Genomic DNA, 17,064 nt, shown 5'->3' on the forward strand with positions numbered 1-17,064 from the left:
GATCTACCCTCTTAATAAATTTTGAAGTGCACCGTACCATATTGTTAACTGTAAGCACTTTGTCGTACAGCAGATCTCTAGAACTTATTCATCTAGCATCACTGAAACTTTATATCCGTTGAACAACAACTCCCAATTCCGCCCACTCCCAGCCTCTAGCAATGGCTATTATATTCTCTGCTTCTATTAGTTTGACTATTTTAGATATCTCATATAAGTGGGATCATGCAGTATTTGTCCTTCTGTGACTGGCTGATTTGTCCTTCTGTCCCCCGGATTCATCCAGTTGTCGTAAATGGCAAGATCTCCTTCTTTTTTTTTTTAAAGCTGAATAATATTCCACTGTATGTATGTAAAATCTATTTAGTCAGTAAAATCTATTGGGGTTTCCAATCAAGAGAGTTGGCAATTCTATCTTATGCAAAATTATTAATATGTTTCATATTTTCATGCTTTTCCTCCATCTTTATTTTTTCTTGTCAATTCTATTGTATTGGCTAGAATTTTCAGAGCAGTATTATTTATAAAGGTAATAAAAACTATCCTTACGTCTTATGTCCAATGTTTCACAGTTGGGATGAATAAAATAAGAAAGTGATGTAACTGGGAATTAACCCCCTGTATGAGTTGAAAGCCTGTGCTCTCTCCTTTTTGCTATAATAACTTGCTGTTATGCAACAGAGTTAATGGAACTATTTCATTTGCTATAAGAACTTGCTGTTATGGAACAGAGTTAATGGAACTGTTTCATTGATTTATTTTTCATTAATATGATCCTAAGTCTTTTAGAGATAGGTACCAATAAAACTTTGCCTTTCAATTCAAGCATATGTATTTTCTTTTTATTACTTGCAGAGTAAATACTTAATGGCAAGTTTAAATTTTATGACTAGTATTGTGGTTACAAGATAAACATTACTGACTTTTCTGCCTACAGTTTTTTTAAACAATATTAATATTATAACATATATATAACATATGTGATATTATAATCTGATATTCTTCTTATTCCTTTCTATTCCAGTGCTGCATAATTACCTCAAAACTTAGTGACTTAAAACAATAATTTATTATTATCTCTTATGTGTATGTGAGTTGACTAAGCTAAACTGTGTGGTTTTTGTTCAGACACTGTCAGGCAATTGCAGTCAGATGTCAGCTCCACTGGATCGGATGGCTCACTCACGGGCTGGCTGGTGATGCTGGCTGTTGGCTGACAGCTCAATTGGAGAGCCTACATTGACTTCTCCATGGGGCTTGGGCTTCTCGTATGTTAGCTGGGTCCTAAATGGCAGTGTTTCAAAAGTGGGAAAAAGTGGAAGCAGCCAGGCCAGATAAGTGCTACGCACGGAACTGGCACGAAATCTCTTCTGCAGTATTTTATTGATCAAAACAGTCACAGGACCCACTCAGATTCAAAGCGTTAGAGCTGTGCTTCTCAACCAGAGGCAGTTTTTTCCCTCAGGGGGCCATTTGGCAATGTCTAGAAATGTTTTTGATTGCATGACTGAAGGAGGAGGATATGCTACTGGCATCTAATTGTAGAGGCCAGGAATGCTGCTAAACAACCCCATAAGGCTATCAGCTGACTTCTCAGCTGAAATCATAGAGGCTCGAAGAAAGTGGCACGATATATTTAAAGTGCTAAAAGGAAAAAACTTGCAGCCAAGAATGCTCTATGTGGCAAGTTTATCATTCAAAATGGAAGGAGAGATAAAAAGTTTCCCAGACAAGCAAAAATTAAAGGAGTTTGTCACCAAGAAACCAATACTACAAGAAATGCTAAAGGGACTTATTTAAGGGGAAAAGAGAAGACCACAAATAGGAAAAATTATCTATTTCCATGATAAGAAGATAATGAATACAAATGCACAAAAAAGAGGTTAGATATGATATCAAAAACATAAAATGTGGGAGGAGGGGAGTTAAAGAGTAGAGCTTTCAGACAGAGGTCAAACTAAAGAGACCATAAATTCTGTATATGGACCCCATGGTAATCAGAAACCAGAAACCTATAATAAATACACAAAAAACTAAGAGAAAGGAACCCAAACATAATACTAAAGAAAGCCATCAAACCACAGGGAAGACAGCAAGGGAAGAAGAAAGGAATAGAGAAGGACTACTAAAACACTGAGAAAAAAAAATTTAAAAAATGGCAGTAAGTACATACTTATCAATACCTACTTTAAACATCAATGGACTAAAGGCTCCAATTAAAAGGCATAGGGTGGCTGATTGGATAAAAAAACAAGACCCATATATATGCTGCTTACAAGAGACACTTCAGACCTAAAGACACTCACAAACTGAAAGTGAAGGGATGGAAAAAGATACTCCATGCAAATGGCAATGAAAAGAAAGCTGGGGCAGTGGTACTCATATCAGACAAAATAGACCTTAAAACAAAAACTGTAAAAAGAGACAAAGAAGGGCATTACATAATGATCAAGGGAACAATCCAACAAGAGTATATAACACTTGTAAATATCTATGAACCCAACATATATAAAGCAATTATTAACAGACATGAAAAGAGAAATAGTAACACAATAATAGTAGGGGACTTTAACACTCCACTTACCAACAGATAGATCATCCAAACAGAAGATCAACAAGGAAACATTGGCCTTAAATGACACAGGAGAACAGATGGACCTAGTAGATATACACGGAACATTCCATCCAAAAACCGAAGAGTACACATTCTTTTCAAATGCACATGGAACATTCTCCAGGATTGATTACATATTAGGTCACAAAACAAGTCTACATAAATTAAAGAAGATTGAAATAATACCAAGCATCTTTTCTGACCACAATGGTATAAAACTAGAAATCAACTATAGGAAGAAAATCAGAAAAGCCACAAATATGTGGAGATTAAACAAAATGCTACAGAACAATGATTGGGTCAACAAAGAAATCAAGGGAGAAAATAAAAAAATACTTGGAGACAAATGAAAATGAAAATACGAGATGCCAGAATTTATGGGATACAGCAAAAGTGGTTCTAAGAGGGAAGATTGGCCTATCTCAACAAACAAGAAAAATCTCAAATAAACAATCTAAAAATGCACCTAAAGGAACTGGAAAAAGAAGAACAAATAAAGCTGAAAATCAGTAGAAGAAGGGAAATAATAAAAATCAGAGCAGAAATAAATGAAATAGAGACTAAAAAAAAATAGAAAAAATTAATAAAACCAAGAGCTGGTTCTTGGAAAAGATAAACAAAATTGACAAACCTTTAGCTAGACTCACCAAGAAAAAAAGAGAGAAGGCTCAAATAAGTAAAATCAGAAATGAAAGAGGAGAAATTACAACAGACACCTCAGAAATACAAAAGATAATAAGAGAATACTATGAAATGCTATATGCCAACAATTCGACAATCTGGAAGAAATGGATAAATTCTTAGAATCATACAACCTTCCAAAACTGGATCAAGAAGAAGTAGAGAATTTGAATAGACCAATCACCAGTAAGGAGATAGAAACTGTAATCAAAAACCTCCCCAAAAATAAAAGTCCAGGACCAGACGGCTTCCCAGGTGAATTCTACCAAACATTCAAAGAAGACTTAATACTTATCCTTCTCAAACTCTTCCAAAAAATTGAGGAAGGGAGGAAGCTCCCTAACTCGTTCTATGAAGCCGACATTACCCTGATACCAAAACCAGACAAGGACAACACAAAAAAGAAAATTACAGGCCAATATACTGATGAACATCGATGCAAAAATCCTCAACAAAATACTAGCAAATCGCATATAACAATACATTAAGATTATACCACCATGATCAAGTAGGGTTTATTCTAGGTATACAGGGATGGTTCAACATTCACAAATCAATCAACGTGATACACCACATTAATAAAATGAAGAATAAAAATCACATGATCATTTCAATAGATGCAGAGAAAGCATTTGACAAGATACAGCATCCATTTATGATAAAAACTCTGAATAAAATGGGTATAGAAGGAAAGTACCTCAACATAATAAAGGCCATATATGACAAACCCACAGCTAATATCATCCTCAATGGTGAAAAACTGAAAGCTATCCCTCTAAGAACAGGAACCAGACAAGGATGCCCACTCTCACCACTCTTATTTAACATAGTATTGGAAGTCCTAGCCAGAGCAATCAGGCAAGAAAAAGAAATAAAAGGGATCCAAATTGGAAAGGAAGAAATAAGACTGTCACTATTTGCAGATGACATGATTTTATATATAGAAAACCCTAAAGAATCCACCAAAAAACCTTCTGAAGTAATAAACGAATATGGTAAAGTTGCAGGATACAAAATCAATATACAAAAATCAGTTGCATTTCTATACACTAACAATGAAGTAGCAGAAAGAGAACTTAAGAATACAATCCCATTTACAATTGCAACAAAAAGAATAAAATACCTAGGAATAAACTTAACCAAAGAGGTGAAAGATCTGTACATTGAAAACTATAAAACATTGCTGAAAGAAATTGAAGAAGACACAAAGAAATGGAAAGATATTCTGTGCTCTTGGATTGGAAGAATTAACATAGTTAAGATGTCCATACTTCCTAAAGCAATCTATAGATTCAATGCAATTCCTATCAAAGTTCCAACAACATTTTTCACAGAAATAGAACAAAGAATCCTAAAATTTATATGGAATAACAAAAGGCCCCGAATAGCTAAAGGAATCTTGAGAAAAAAGAACAAAGCTGGAGGTATCACACTCCCTGATTTCAAAATATACTACAAAGCTATAGTAACCAAAACAGCATGTTACTGGCACAAAAACGGACACACAGATCAATGGAATAGAATCGAAAGCCCAGAAATAAGCCCACACATCTATGGACAGCTAATCCTCAACAAAGGAGCCAAGAACATACAATGGAGCATAGAAAGTCTCTTCAGCAAATGGTGTTGGGAGAACTGGACAGCCACATGCAAAAAAGTGAAAGTAGACCATTACTTTACACCATACACAAGAATTAACTCAAAATGGATTAGAGACTTGAATGTAAGACCTGAAACTATGAAACTTCTAGAAGAAAACATAGGCAGTACGCTCTTCGACATCAGTCTTAGCAACATATTTTCAAGCGCCATGTCTGACCGGGCAAGAGAAACAATAGAAAAAATAAACAAATGAGACTACATCAAACTAAAAAGCTTCTGCACAGCAAAGGAAACCATCAACAAAACGAAAAAACAACCTAACAATTGGGAGAAGATATTTGCAAACCATACATCTGATAAGGGGTTAATCTCCAAAATATGTAAAGAACTCATGCATCTCAACAACAAAAAAACCAACAACCCAATTAAAAAATGAGCAAAAGACCTGAACAGACATTTCTCCAAACAAGATATACAGATGGCCAACAGGCACATGAAAAGATGTTTAATATCATTAATTATCAGAGAAATGCAAATCAAAACGACAATGAGATATATCACCTCACGCCCGTCAGAATGGCTATAATTAACAAGACAGGAAACAACAAGTGTTGGAGAGGATGTGGAGAGAAGGGAACTCTCATACACTGCTGGTGGGAGTGCAAACTGGTGCAGCCGCTGTGGAAAACAGTATGGAGATTCCTCAAAAAGTTAAAGATAGAACTACCATATGATCCAGCTATTCCACTGCTGGGTATTTATCCAAAGAACTTGAAAACACCAGTGCGTAAAGATACATGCACCCCGTGTTCATTGCAGCGTTATTCACAATAGCCAAGACTTGGAAGCAACCTAAGTACCCATCAAGGGACGAATGGATAAAGAAGATGTGGTATATATACACAATGGAATACTACTCAGCCATAAGAAACAATGAAATCCAACCATTTGTGACAACATGGATGGACATTGAGGGTATTATGCAAAGTGAAATAAGTCAGAGGCAGAAGGTCAAATACCGTATGATCTCACTCATTAAGTAGTAGATAATAACAACAAACAAACACATAGAGACAGAGATTGGATTGGTGGTTACCAGAGGGGAAGGGGGGAGGGAGGAGGGGGAAAGGGATAATTGGGCACATGTGTGTTGTGATGGATTGTAATTAGTATTTGGGTGGTGAACATGAGAACATGATGTAATCTATGCAGAAATAGAAGTATAATGATGTACCCCCGGGGAAAAAAAAAAAGATTATTTTCTTCACTTCTCTCACTGGGAACTTGCCAATTAACATATGTCTTTTGTCTTTAATACTTCGAGAATGGACATCCTATTCTTAGCTCTCCATTGGCTTTGTTCGCTATGGAAGAGTGTGGAAGGACAATGAAGATGGTCTTCTTAGCCACTTGAGTCTATCCTGTCCATTCATTAAGAGTGAGACGTGTGGACATTTGGATTCCATATTCTCTGAATTTTTTCCCCTCCTAGACATTGTTCCTCTTTTCTTCTGTTGTTTAGATACCATTTGGGTCAATTGTATCTGAATAATCTTTTTGTCAAATATTAACTATAAATTCTACTTTAATAGTGCATAATTTATTTTAAAAACTTAATAAACCAGCCACATTTTCAAAAAATGTTCTATTAAAAATTATGAAGTGTTTCCAAAGCATTAAGCAACAATACTGTATTTTAAGCATTCAATACTATTTTTCCCTAAAAAAATAAACAAACAAAAAACTGAAAACGTATTCTAGATTTTTCTTTTCTGATGTTTTCTGGGTATTTAGGGTTCTTGAATTCTCTCTACTACAAAAGAAGCAATAAAGAGAACGTTTATGTGGCTATAGGGGGAAATGGGGAGCTATGTGAAACTGCGTGATTTCTGTTTTCAAAATAGAGAAAAATTTTTTCTCCCTAGTTGCCTCTTTATTTATAGTGCCTTTCTTTTATTTTTTGAAAGAAACTATCTTCAAACTTCTCCACTCAATCTAATCGATCACTTAATTCAGTTGTGTGTGCGTGAACTGGTACTTTCTATTCAAATCTTCCCTTAGTGACACTGGGTCAGATGAATACAAATTCTGATAAAACTTGGGCTAATCCACCTAAACTATACCCCATCCCCAAGATTATTGTCTATTTGACATTAAGTATTTTTAAACCAATACCTTTAGAAACCTTTAAAAGTTTACTAACACAGATTTTTAAGTGGTTTTTCAAAACCTCTTCTCTTTTGGCCGCATATTCTTTCTCAGGGCATTCATCTTAGCCAAGAACGTGATGTTGCACTGATTAGGATGTGTGTAAGTCAGAAGATGATGGATAGGTACAGTTTTCCTTTTTATTTAATATCCACACACACTAAAATATTCTAATATGGAGGAGCATGGTGGATACTCATCTAAAAATCTTAAAGCTTTTATGATTATTTCTGAAATTTATTGTTAGATTTTAGAATAACTATTTAAAAAATCCATATCAGAATTAATGATCAGTCTACAAGCTGAATTCTTACACAAAAATTTATGTGCATGAGGTAATTAAGACACATGGTTGACAGACATTCCTTCTGAGTTGAAAATATTTTCACTCAGCAATAATTTTCTGTTGAGATGTAAAAATGACAGAAATTTCTTTACTCTGAAGATGAATAAATTATATCCAAATCTATTTCAGAAACATTAGTTGCTAAAATGAAGCAGGTTAAAAATCTATTTCCGTTGATTAGGACCAAAATATATTGTTTCTAGAAATCCAAACTGATGTGCTAATAGTTCTACAAATTGTTCTTTGCCTCACCTTTATGTTCCAGGCATTTATCTGTAGATTGCTTAAATTTATCTCTGCTGTTATTCATCATGGGTAAAGTTCATGCCATTAGCAAACATGAAAATCTTTGTAAAAGGAGAGTAAATTTCTTAATCCAAAATATGACTATTTGATTTTAAAATGCTGTTTTGGCTTTGGTTCCTCATTCAAAGCTATTTGCCAAAATATATAAGTTGAAATGATATTGCCAATCACCTATTGATATCATTATCAGTCATTCTAGTTATATCTATGTTGGGCTTAAATCTATCACTTTCTGGAATACAGAACTGGAATATTATGGAGTGGTTTTTCAGGGAAACCTTAAATTTAAATAGGAATCCTGAAGACTCACTATATACAGACCTCAAAGAATTTTTCACTAGGACTAAAATCAAAGAGCATATGGGAAACCATGAAACTTCTTATATTATCTAAATAGGGGCTTTTAACCTCACCCGAGGAAAGAAGCGAATGTAAGTATCTAGGAAACATCTGTATTTAGAAATGTAGTTATGGAAAAACATAAAGGAAGTGTCACAGGCTTTGGAGTCAGTTGGATCAAGGTTTGTGTCCCAGCTCTTCCTTTTATTAACTCTATGGTCTTGGACAAGTTACTAAATATCTTTTTTTCAGGAACCTCAAGTAAGTGGGGAAATATAACTCCCTTAAAAGAGTGACATGCAAATAATGCATGTCAAAATGTCTAACACAGTGCCTGCTATATAGTAGATGTTCAAAAAATAGTAGCTTATCTTCCTCTATTATTTTTATTGTTTATGCAAATGAACATGGCAGATTTTGTTATGACACTCTCAGGCTCCAGTATATCCTTCCCGGTTCTAGGTGAGGGCATGGCCCTGAGGGTCTCCATAGTGAGATGAGGAGAGCTAAGCCAAAAAAGGAGAATTGGGCACCCTCACTGGGCCCCGTTTAAGAGCATAGTCTTATTTTGGAGTAAAATTGCTCTCTCTCCAAGGCAGAATACAATCTAAAACCCATTTTGGGGGTGTTGGGGATCAAGATCAGTGAAATAACATTAATGAAGATCAGCTGACACTTCTCTCAAGGAGAGAACACAGTACGACCTTGGATGTAGAAACCAGAAATGCAGAGAGGAGCAGAGGGAAAGCGATCCATGAGATGCAGCTGGACACAGGCAGGTGGCACTCACAGCCAGATGAACTATAGTCTTGATGATTCAGCCCCAGAACTCATGCTGTTGGTTGCTGTGTCTGGAGAGTGGCACTCTAATTAATGGGGTTGAAAAAGTTGGAAAAAACTAACATAGAGGAGTTGATTGGATAGTGATTGATACGATTTGTCTTTGCCTAAGTCATAGGCAATGGGAGAAGAGGAAGTACTTTGCCTGGGATATTGTGGCCTTTGCATTCAACACTTGAAGACTTGACTTTAGCTCAAGGAATTTTTTTTTTTTTGAGGAAGATTAGCCCTGAGCTAACATCCATTGCCAGTCCTCCTCTTTTTGCTGAGGAAGATTGGCCCTGGGCTAACATCTGTGCCCATCCTCCTCTACTTTATATGGGACGCAGCCACAGCGTGGCTTGACAAGTGGTGTGTCAGTGTGACCCCAGGATCCGAACCCACGAACCCTGGGCCGCTGAAGCAGAGTGTGTGAACTCAACCACTATGCCACCCGGCTGGTCCCTCAAAGAATTTTTTTTTTAAATGGATCTAACTTTGTTAAGTTTGGGTCTTGATCAGGTTGCCAACTTAAAAGGAGAGAAGGCAATGGGCTTTTCTTTACGTTTTCCTCTGACATTCTTTTTACACAGATTTGCATTTCATAGGGTCAGGAAGCGGTGCCAAGTGCAGCAGATGTACAATCATATGCCACATAATGAGGTTTCGGTCAATGATGGACTGCGTATACAACAGTTATCCCATAAGATTAGTCGCGTGTAGCCTAGGTGTGTAGTAGGCTGTGCCATCTACATTTGTGTAAGGACTGTAGAGGAGGAAGAAATTTTCCTCTACCTTTCTAGGTTCTTCTAACTGGTCTAAGAATTAAATTGACATGAGACACATTAACAGAAGAAAAACAAACAAAAGTTTAATAACATGTATACATGGGAGAAACCTAGGAAAACCAAGTAACTCCCAAAGTGTCCAAAGCCCTCACCTTAAATTCCATCATCAGCTAAAGACAAAAGATGTTGGAGGTGGGGCGAGTCAGATACTTCAAAGGGAAAGAAGGCAATTCACAGGTAGGTGAAAAGGAGTAAACGTTCAGAAAACAAGTGTTAGTTTGGCCACATAGAAACAGAACACAGAGGGAAGACCAACAAACAGGCTTTCCTAGGTTCCTCCCTGTCTACTACCTCGTTCATGTTATGCTAAGGTGATAGCTTGCTTCCTGAGACGGTTTGTTAATCTGAATTCTTTTAGACAGTTAAGGGGGAGGTGACAAGAAAAACTGAGTCTTTTGTTTCTTAAAAATAATCAGCCTAAAATAATCCTCATGTTAAAGAGACACATTTTGGGGCGGCAAATTTTATTGCCCTTCGGTACACTCTGTGATATTCGCACAACAACAGAATTGCCTAATGACGCGTTTCTCACAACATATCCCCATGGTTAAGTGACACATGACTGTATTTAGAAATATTTGTGGAGTGGGGTGGGGTGGCTCGGACGTCTGAAGGAGGCTTGGATGCCATTCTAATGAGTTTAGAATTTATTCTCAGGGCAATTGGGAACCATTAAAGGTTTTACATCCCATTATAAAAAGCAGTTCTTTTAGGGGATATGGATTTAAAAGTTGTATTAGTTTTCTATGGCTACTGTAACAAATTACCACAAACACCTCAAATCAACACAAATTTATTATCTTACAGTACTGTAGGTCAGAAGTCTGATAGATTTCACTGGGCTAAAATCAAGATGTCGTCCAGGTTGCATTCATTTTTGGGGAGAATCAATTTCCTTGCTCATTTTGGTGGTTGGAAGGATTCAATTCTTTGGCATTGTAGGACTAAAGTCCTCATTTCCTTGCTAGTTGGTAGCTGATGATCATTCCCAGTTTCTGGAGTCTGCTCACATTCCTTGCCTAGTAGCCTTCTTCTTCCATCTTCGAAGCCTGCAATGCTGGCTCAGTTCCTTTTCATGCTTTGAATCTCTGCTGCCTCTTCTTTTGTTGTAGCATCTCTCTGGCCAAATATTCTGCCTTCCTCTTCTACTTTTAAGGGCCCATGTGATTACATTGGTCCCACCCAGATAATCCAGGGTAATCTCTCCATTTTAAGGTCCATAAACATAATCACATCTACAAAGTTGAATTTTCCATGTAAAGCAACATATTCATGGGTTCTGGGGATTAGGGTGTGGGCATTTTTTGGGGGCCATTATTCTGCATAACACAGAAATCATTAAAGTATAGATTGTATTTCAAACCTTGGGAATAGAAAATATTGATAGTGTGCGGTTGTTTCCTGAATCATCTACTCAGAGATTGCTTTACCCATCCTTGTCCTATATGCCCCCATCTCTTGGATATCCAGAATTCCTCTCTCACTTCCAGATTCGGGACATCTGGAGAGGTGTTTTACCAAGATCTCAACCAGAGGCCTGGTATCTGCTTTCTCGACCTTGTTAATTCTATAGTCTGTGGCTAAGCCCAATTTTTGCCCTTCCGTCGCCTCCTCTCAGCCCTCTCTGCCTCTGAGCTCTGCTACTGCCCTGAGATTATACTCTCCTTGGGTCTAGGTGACTTTCACCATACTCTGGAGCTGCCAGACCTCCCTTTGGATTTGATTCCAAACTTCCAACTTCAGGACAGGACTCCCTGTCCTGAAGTTCTGTTTTTCACTTCCTATCTATCCACTAGTTCTCTCCCAGCAGTGAGATGAAGCATGACCATTCTTAGGAGAGCTTATTCCAGTACCCAGGGTCTTAGCCACAAGAGAGGGTTTCAGGCCCTTTGAATGATAAGAAAGGTATCAGGAAAATAGAAGCCAACATCTGTTGTGATGCCATGGACTCCCCTATAATTGTGAGGCTAAGAGCATGGGATTGAGAATCTGACATTTTGGGGTTCCATTCCAGACTCTGATATCTACCAGCTATATATAATGTTAAGTAACCTCTTTTAGTCTCACTTTTCTCATTGTAACGTGGGGATAAAAGATAACCTGAAAAGTTTGTTATGAGCGTTAAATGAAATAATGAATGTAACCAAGTACAGTGTAGTAAGTGTTCACTTCATGTTTTGTTCTTGGTTCTTCTCATCGTTATGGGATATAGGCAGAGACACAACAAGGAAACATAGGCTACTGGTGTGATGTATCCAGATATTTCTATTTGGACGTTTTACTTTGAGTTTGGGGAAAGTAATGGCTCGTAGAATCGATGGTGGAGCCAGTGGGATGCGGAGGGAGTAGTAGGGTCTCATTTATCTTTAGTGACGCTCTCAATCCAGGGTATGTATTTGTGAACATTGGTGTAGATGCCGACATCCCCTCCCATGAAGTGTCCGACCTCGATTCCCTGGAGCTTGTTTTTGCAGATGACAGTAGCGACAGCCACCTCCTACCAGAGATCGTGCAGAGAGAGGGAGATAGAAAGAGATATGGTCAGATATTCTCACCGGAGCCCTCTGGTCCCCAGCTTGGTTGAACCCTGCCCAGAAGTAGCCTGCTGGGTCATGAAAAGAGCCCTGGATCACGAGACAGGAAGCTTGAGTCACTGATTTATCTTTGCCATTAACTAGCCTCGTGTGATCTTGAGAAAGTCAGAGAAAAACCTCCCTAGAACTCACATGTGAAATGAATCAAACCTCATTTATTTGAACTGGTGAAGCCAGTTTCAATTTGTGAAGTTTGAATTATTTTTTTTAAGCAATGCCCGTTTTCACTTGCAGCTATGAGAATAAGAACCTACCAAGTGTTGTTAACTACAGGTACTGCATGATATCCTTTAATGAATAAAGACAACTGTAAGGAGAGCCCATTACTGAAGAAACAATGGGGGTTTTGCTGCAGACTTATCAAATTCTCGAAAAATTATGAGAGGATGAGGGATTTCTAATTTATTTTTTAGTATCATGATTAAATAGTTAACTAGACACATACAAGTAAATGAAAACTGAATATAGAGAAAAGATTACCCCAAAAATTCGGCTAAACACTTTCACAAATTTAACACACAAGGAGTTCCTGTGGCTTTTTCCTTGTTCGGTTTTCTGGCACTCTTTATCGGACATCACAGGGGCCTCCAGGTTCTGCCTTAAATCAGGGTGTCGGCCTGAGGGAAGACAGGGATAGAAGAAACCTCCTGTTCACCATTGTTATTTAGCCCTTCCAACCACCACCCTCTGTTTCAACTGGTATTTTGTGTGTGTGTCTAGAGAAAATGAGAAAAAGGAAAGAAATGATCTTGTGCATGGTTATGAGAGTTAATCTCGAGGATTTTGAAATAGCTTTTGTGTCTCTTTAAAAAGCAGAGTTTTCTTTCTGCTCTGTGTCCAGTCTTGGAGGAATAAGAGGGGACCTGACTCAAATTCTCAGAGGTGTCCTCTACGTGTAAAATGAGCCTGTATGGGAGGGAAGAGCACAGCCTCTTTCATATGACTTGTGCCTCTGACAATCAGGAATAGTGTGGCTTCTGTGCAGAGTCAGATGGCCTGGTGGCTCCAGCTGCTGAAGCTCTGAGGAGGCTGTGGGGCATTAGACACCCTGGGAAAGGAGGAGCTTTGGGCTTCTGGGTGGGTCTCTTTTTGCCAGACTGCTCATGTAGTATCTCTCTTTGGTCTCCACCCATTCTCCTCTCCTCTCTTCTCAGCTGTGCAGACCTGGGTGCTCCTCTTCAGGGGTAACTGATGACCCTGATTTGCTGTGGGAGGTGCACTCACCACTGTTGTCGTGGCTCCAGTCCAAACCTGAAATCACACAGACGGTGCCTGGCCTGGAGTTGCTGGTGGCGAGGGAAAGGAGCTGGACTTTGGTGTTGAGGGTGGCAGGCTTAGCCAGCTTAATGAGCATGAGGTCGTCCTGGGGGGAGCTATGACTATAGTTCCAATAGCGGATAATCTGGACAGGGTTAATTGTCTGCTCTGTCCCATCTCTGACTCTGATCTTGAAATTTCCCAGCATCACTTTCAGATTTCTGGAGGGAGAGGAGGTTGGAAGTAATCACTATCATCATTATCATCATCATCATCATCATCATCATCATCATCATCATCATCATCATCAAAGCTGATATTGAGTGTTACAATGTGCCAGGTACTGTGCCAAGTGCTTTACTTGGATTCTGGATGACCTCATTTACCATTCATAACAAATCTATGAGGTGGATTCTATTTTTAATCCCCATTTTACAGATGAAGTAATGGAGGCACATAAGAGTAATTCACCTTTGGTCACACAGTAAGTGGTGCAGCCTTTAACCACTATGTTTTCATGTAGTGTCCTTAATGTAGTGGAGAGGAAAATTATGCCTGACATAGAAATATTATTTTCCCTCCTCTCTAGCTCCAGCCTATCTAATTGGACATTTTTATTATGGTGGAGGTAAGAGAATGGGATGACCTGAGTATTAGATATCTCCTGTTTGCTTCATTAGATCCACTCACAACCCTACTTCATCCTGCTTTGCACCTTTGAAAGGTGATATATGTGGAGTCAATAGGCTCCCTTGTCCTCTGGCTTCTGATTGGGTTTTGGCCAGTAGGAAGCAATGGAAAGTAACTGGAGGGAGAAGAGTGAGGTTGGAGCATTTATCCTCCTAGCTCCTTTCCTGCAGGTTTGCCACAGATTTAACCATTGGCTGTGTTTCTTGACCAAAGGTTACAACTCATATCAGGCAGTCTCACCATACAGCGCTTTCTCTCTCTCTCTCTCCTCCTGCTCCGCCTGTTACCATTTTCTCCCCTTGCCCCAGTGGGTCCAAGGGTAGTAACTGCACCTTTCTAAGACTAACCCTGGGGGTACTGAACTATCTTTTGTATTTTCCCTATAACTTGTCTATACCTTTGTCATTTGTTCTTTTAAAAAATTCTCCTCCATGTTTCCAATTTGATTGCACCATCAGTTACCTGCTGGTCCATTATCTGATAAAACATATTCATATTGCTAGTAAAAAACTTGGAAAAACTGATGGGAGAGTGAGGAGGCATAGTGTATAGAGCAAGGTTCCTCAACAGTGGCACTGATGATAGTTTGGATTGCATAATTCTTTGTTGTGGGGGACGGTCCTGTGTACTGTAGGATGTCTAGCAGCATCCTTTCCCTGGCCTCTATCTGCTAGATAGGTGCCAATAGCATAGCCCACCTCTCCCACTTTGTGACAACCAAAAGTATCTTCAGACTTTGCCAGATGTACCCTGGAGAGAAAGTTGGCCCGATTTGAGAACCACTGATATAGAATGAGTAGTAGCTATTTCAGAGGGTGGGGATGCCCAATACTCACGGTAAGTAGCAGTGAGCTGGGGCCAGCACCCAGTTGGTTTTGATGAGGACACCCACACAGGGGTTGAAGTGAGACTTGAGGTATACCAAATAGGGAGCATGGTCTTCTTTCTGCGCAGATGACGGAGCAGAGAAAAATATCCCTGAGAAAATAATTAATGTTCTTAATATATAAGACATTCTTAGAACAAATAAAATGATCAACAATTTCCTAATTGAAAAGGAATATGGACAATTTTAAAGATATGATTCATTGGCCAGGAAATGTGAAAATGTTTGGCGTTTTTTTCTAATAAAAATGTAAATTAAAATGACATACCATTTTATCTAATATTTATAATAATCATTTTTTTGTTTAATGTTGATAATATTCAGTCTAAGAAAGTACAGTGAGAAAGACTCTCATTCACTGCTTGTAGGAATGTGAATTGATTCTATCTTCTTGAAAAGCAATTTAGAAATAGGTGTAAAGGATTGTGAATGGTTCATCACCTGTGACCTAATAATTCTAACCCCAAGAATCATTCTAAATAAATAACCAGATGTAGATAAAGATTATGAATAAGTGTGATGATTTTAGCACTATTTATAGTAGCTAAACATTGGAAACATAAATGTCCCATACAGTAATTTTAGACATTGAAATAAAAAATTACATGAACAAGTGGAACACTATATATGTTAAAATTGTATTTATAAAGAACATTAAACAGAAAAAGGAATAAATTGAAAATAATAATAAAATGTACATTTAATCCAGTAATCCAGTTGTCTAAAAACAAGTAAACAAACAAAAAATAAACCATTTAAATGCAAAAAATAAAGCCTGCAAATAAATTCAGACAAAGCGTTAGCATGTGTTGACTGAGAGGTGGGAACATGCGTGATATTTATTTTTTTCTACATTTTAATATTTCCAAATTTTCTAATATGAACATGCAATGTTTTTATAAATGAATTATTGAAAAAAAAAACCTAGAGAAGAAAGGGGAGGAAGGCTGATTCTAGTATCAGAAGTGAAGTACTGATCTTGTCTCAGCTGCCCTCAGTACTTCTTTTGATCCTCCCCAGGCCTAGGCTTGTACCCCACCACACCCTTCTCTGTGTGATCACATACTTCGAAATCCCAAGGGAAAAAGGATGGAGTGTTAATAAGGACAAGAGACACTGAGATCTTGTGTTAAGTGCTTTACATGGATTTATTTAATCTTCACAATGACTCTATATTGTAGATAGTAATATCACCATTTTTACTGTAGAAACTGAAGCATAGATGAATTAATTAACTTGTCCAAGCTCATATAGCTAATTTATGATGCAACCTAGGCAGTCAGGGAGTGGTGGGAAATGCCTCAGCGGCAAGTTTTGCCTTCAGAAGAACTTCATGGAAGTCAGGGAGTACAGGAGGTAGGGCCTTTGCATCTGATCTTTTGTTCCCACCTTTTCCATTCCCTGAATTCTGAGTTTCTAAGCTTTTGAAAATGGAAGTATGTCAGATGTCAAAATGAATTCTCTGTCCTTGTGACTACAGGGACTTGCCCAGTGGGTGATGAGGCCCCATTCTGGAATAACTCGCTGTTGAGCATTCTCCAAGGCAGGTGCGCACCATAACCCACCCCATAGCTTAGCACTGGAAGGGTGGGCTCAGCCTTTCCTGAAGACCTTTGGATGGCGTCTAAGAGTGGAGACTCCCAATACTGCTCCTGACTGTTTTTCTCGACTCTTCTTTTGCACCCTCCACACATCCCGCCTCTGCCTTACACCATCCTACATTAACTTATGCCTTTTAGGGCAGAGTAGAAGGTCGTGGATACATACCAACAGTGACACTCAAATAGGAGATAAATTTCATAGCAGTCCAGATCTTTTCCTGTGAGATGTAGAAGATGATCAGCAGAGTATGGAACTCGCAGCTCAGTCTTCTC

At 38.2% G+C, this 17,064-nt stretch overlaps 1 protein-coding gene across 1 annotated transcript; it reads right to left on the reverse strand.

Annotated features, from left to right (window-relative positions):
- Nucleotides 1-12,119: 12,119 nt before the first annotated feature.
- On the reverse strand, nt 12,120-16,991 carry PRSS37 (serine protease 37). The gene is made up of 5 exons (XM_058569462.1): nt 16,958-16,991; nt 15,141-15,282; nt 13,582-13,835; nt 12,838-12,974; nt 12,120-12,260 (listed from the first exon to the last, which is right to left on the reverse strand). Exons 1-5 carry the CDS (start codon nt 16,989-16,991, stop codon nt 12,120-12,122), a joined length of 708 nt encoding a protein of 235 aa, XP_058425445.1.
- Between the last annotated feature and the right edge of the window lie 73 nt (nt 16,992-17,064).

This window comes from Diceros bicornis, chromosome 3 (genome assembly GCF_020826845.1).
Source record: "Diceros bicornis minor isolate mBicDic1 chromosome 3, mDicBic1.mat.cur, whole genome shotgun sequence".
In the NCBI taxonomy this organism is placed as follows: domain Eukaryota; kingdom Metazoa; phylum Chordata; class Mammalia; order Perissodactyla; family Rhinocerotidae; genus Diceros; species Diceros bicornis.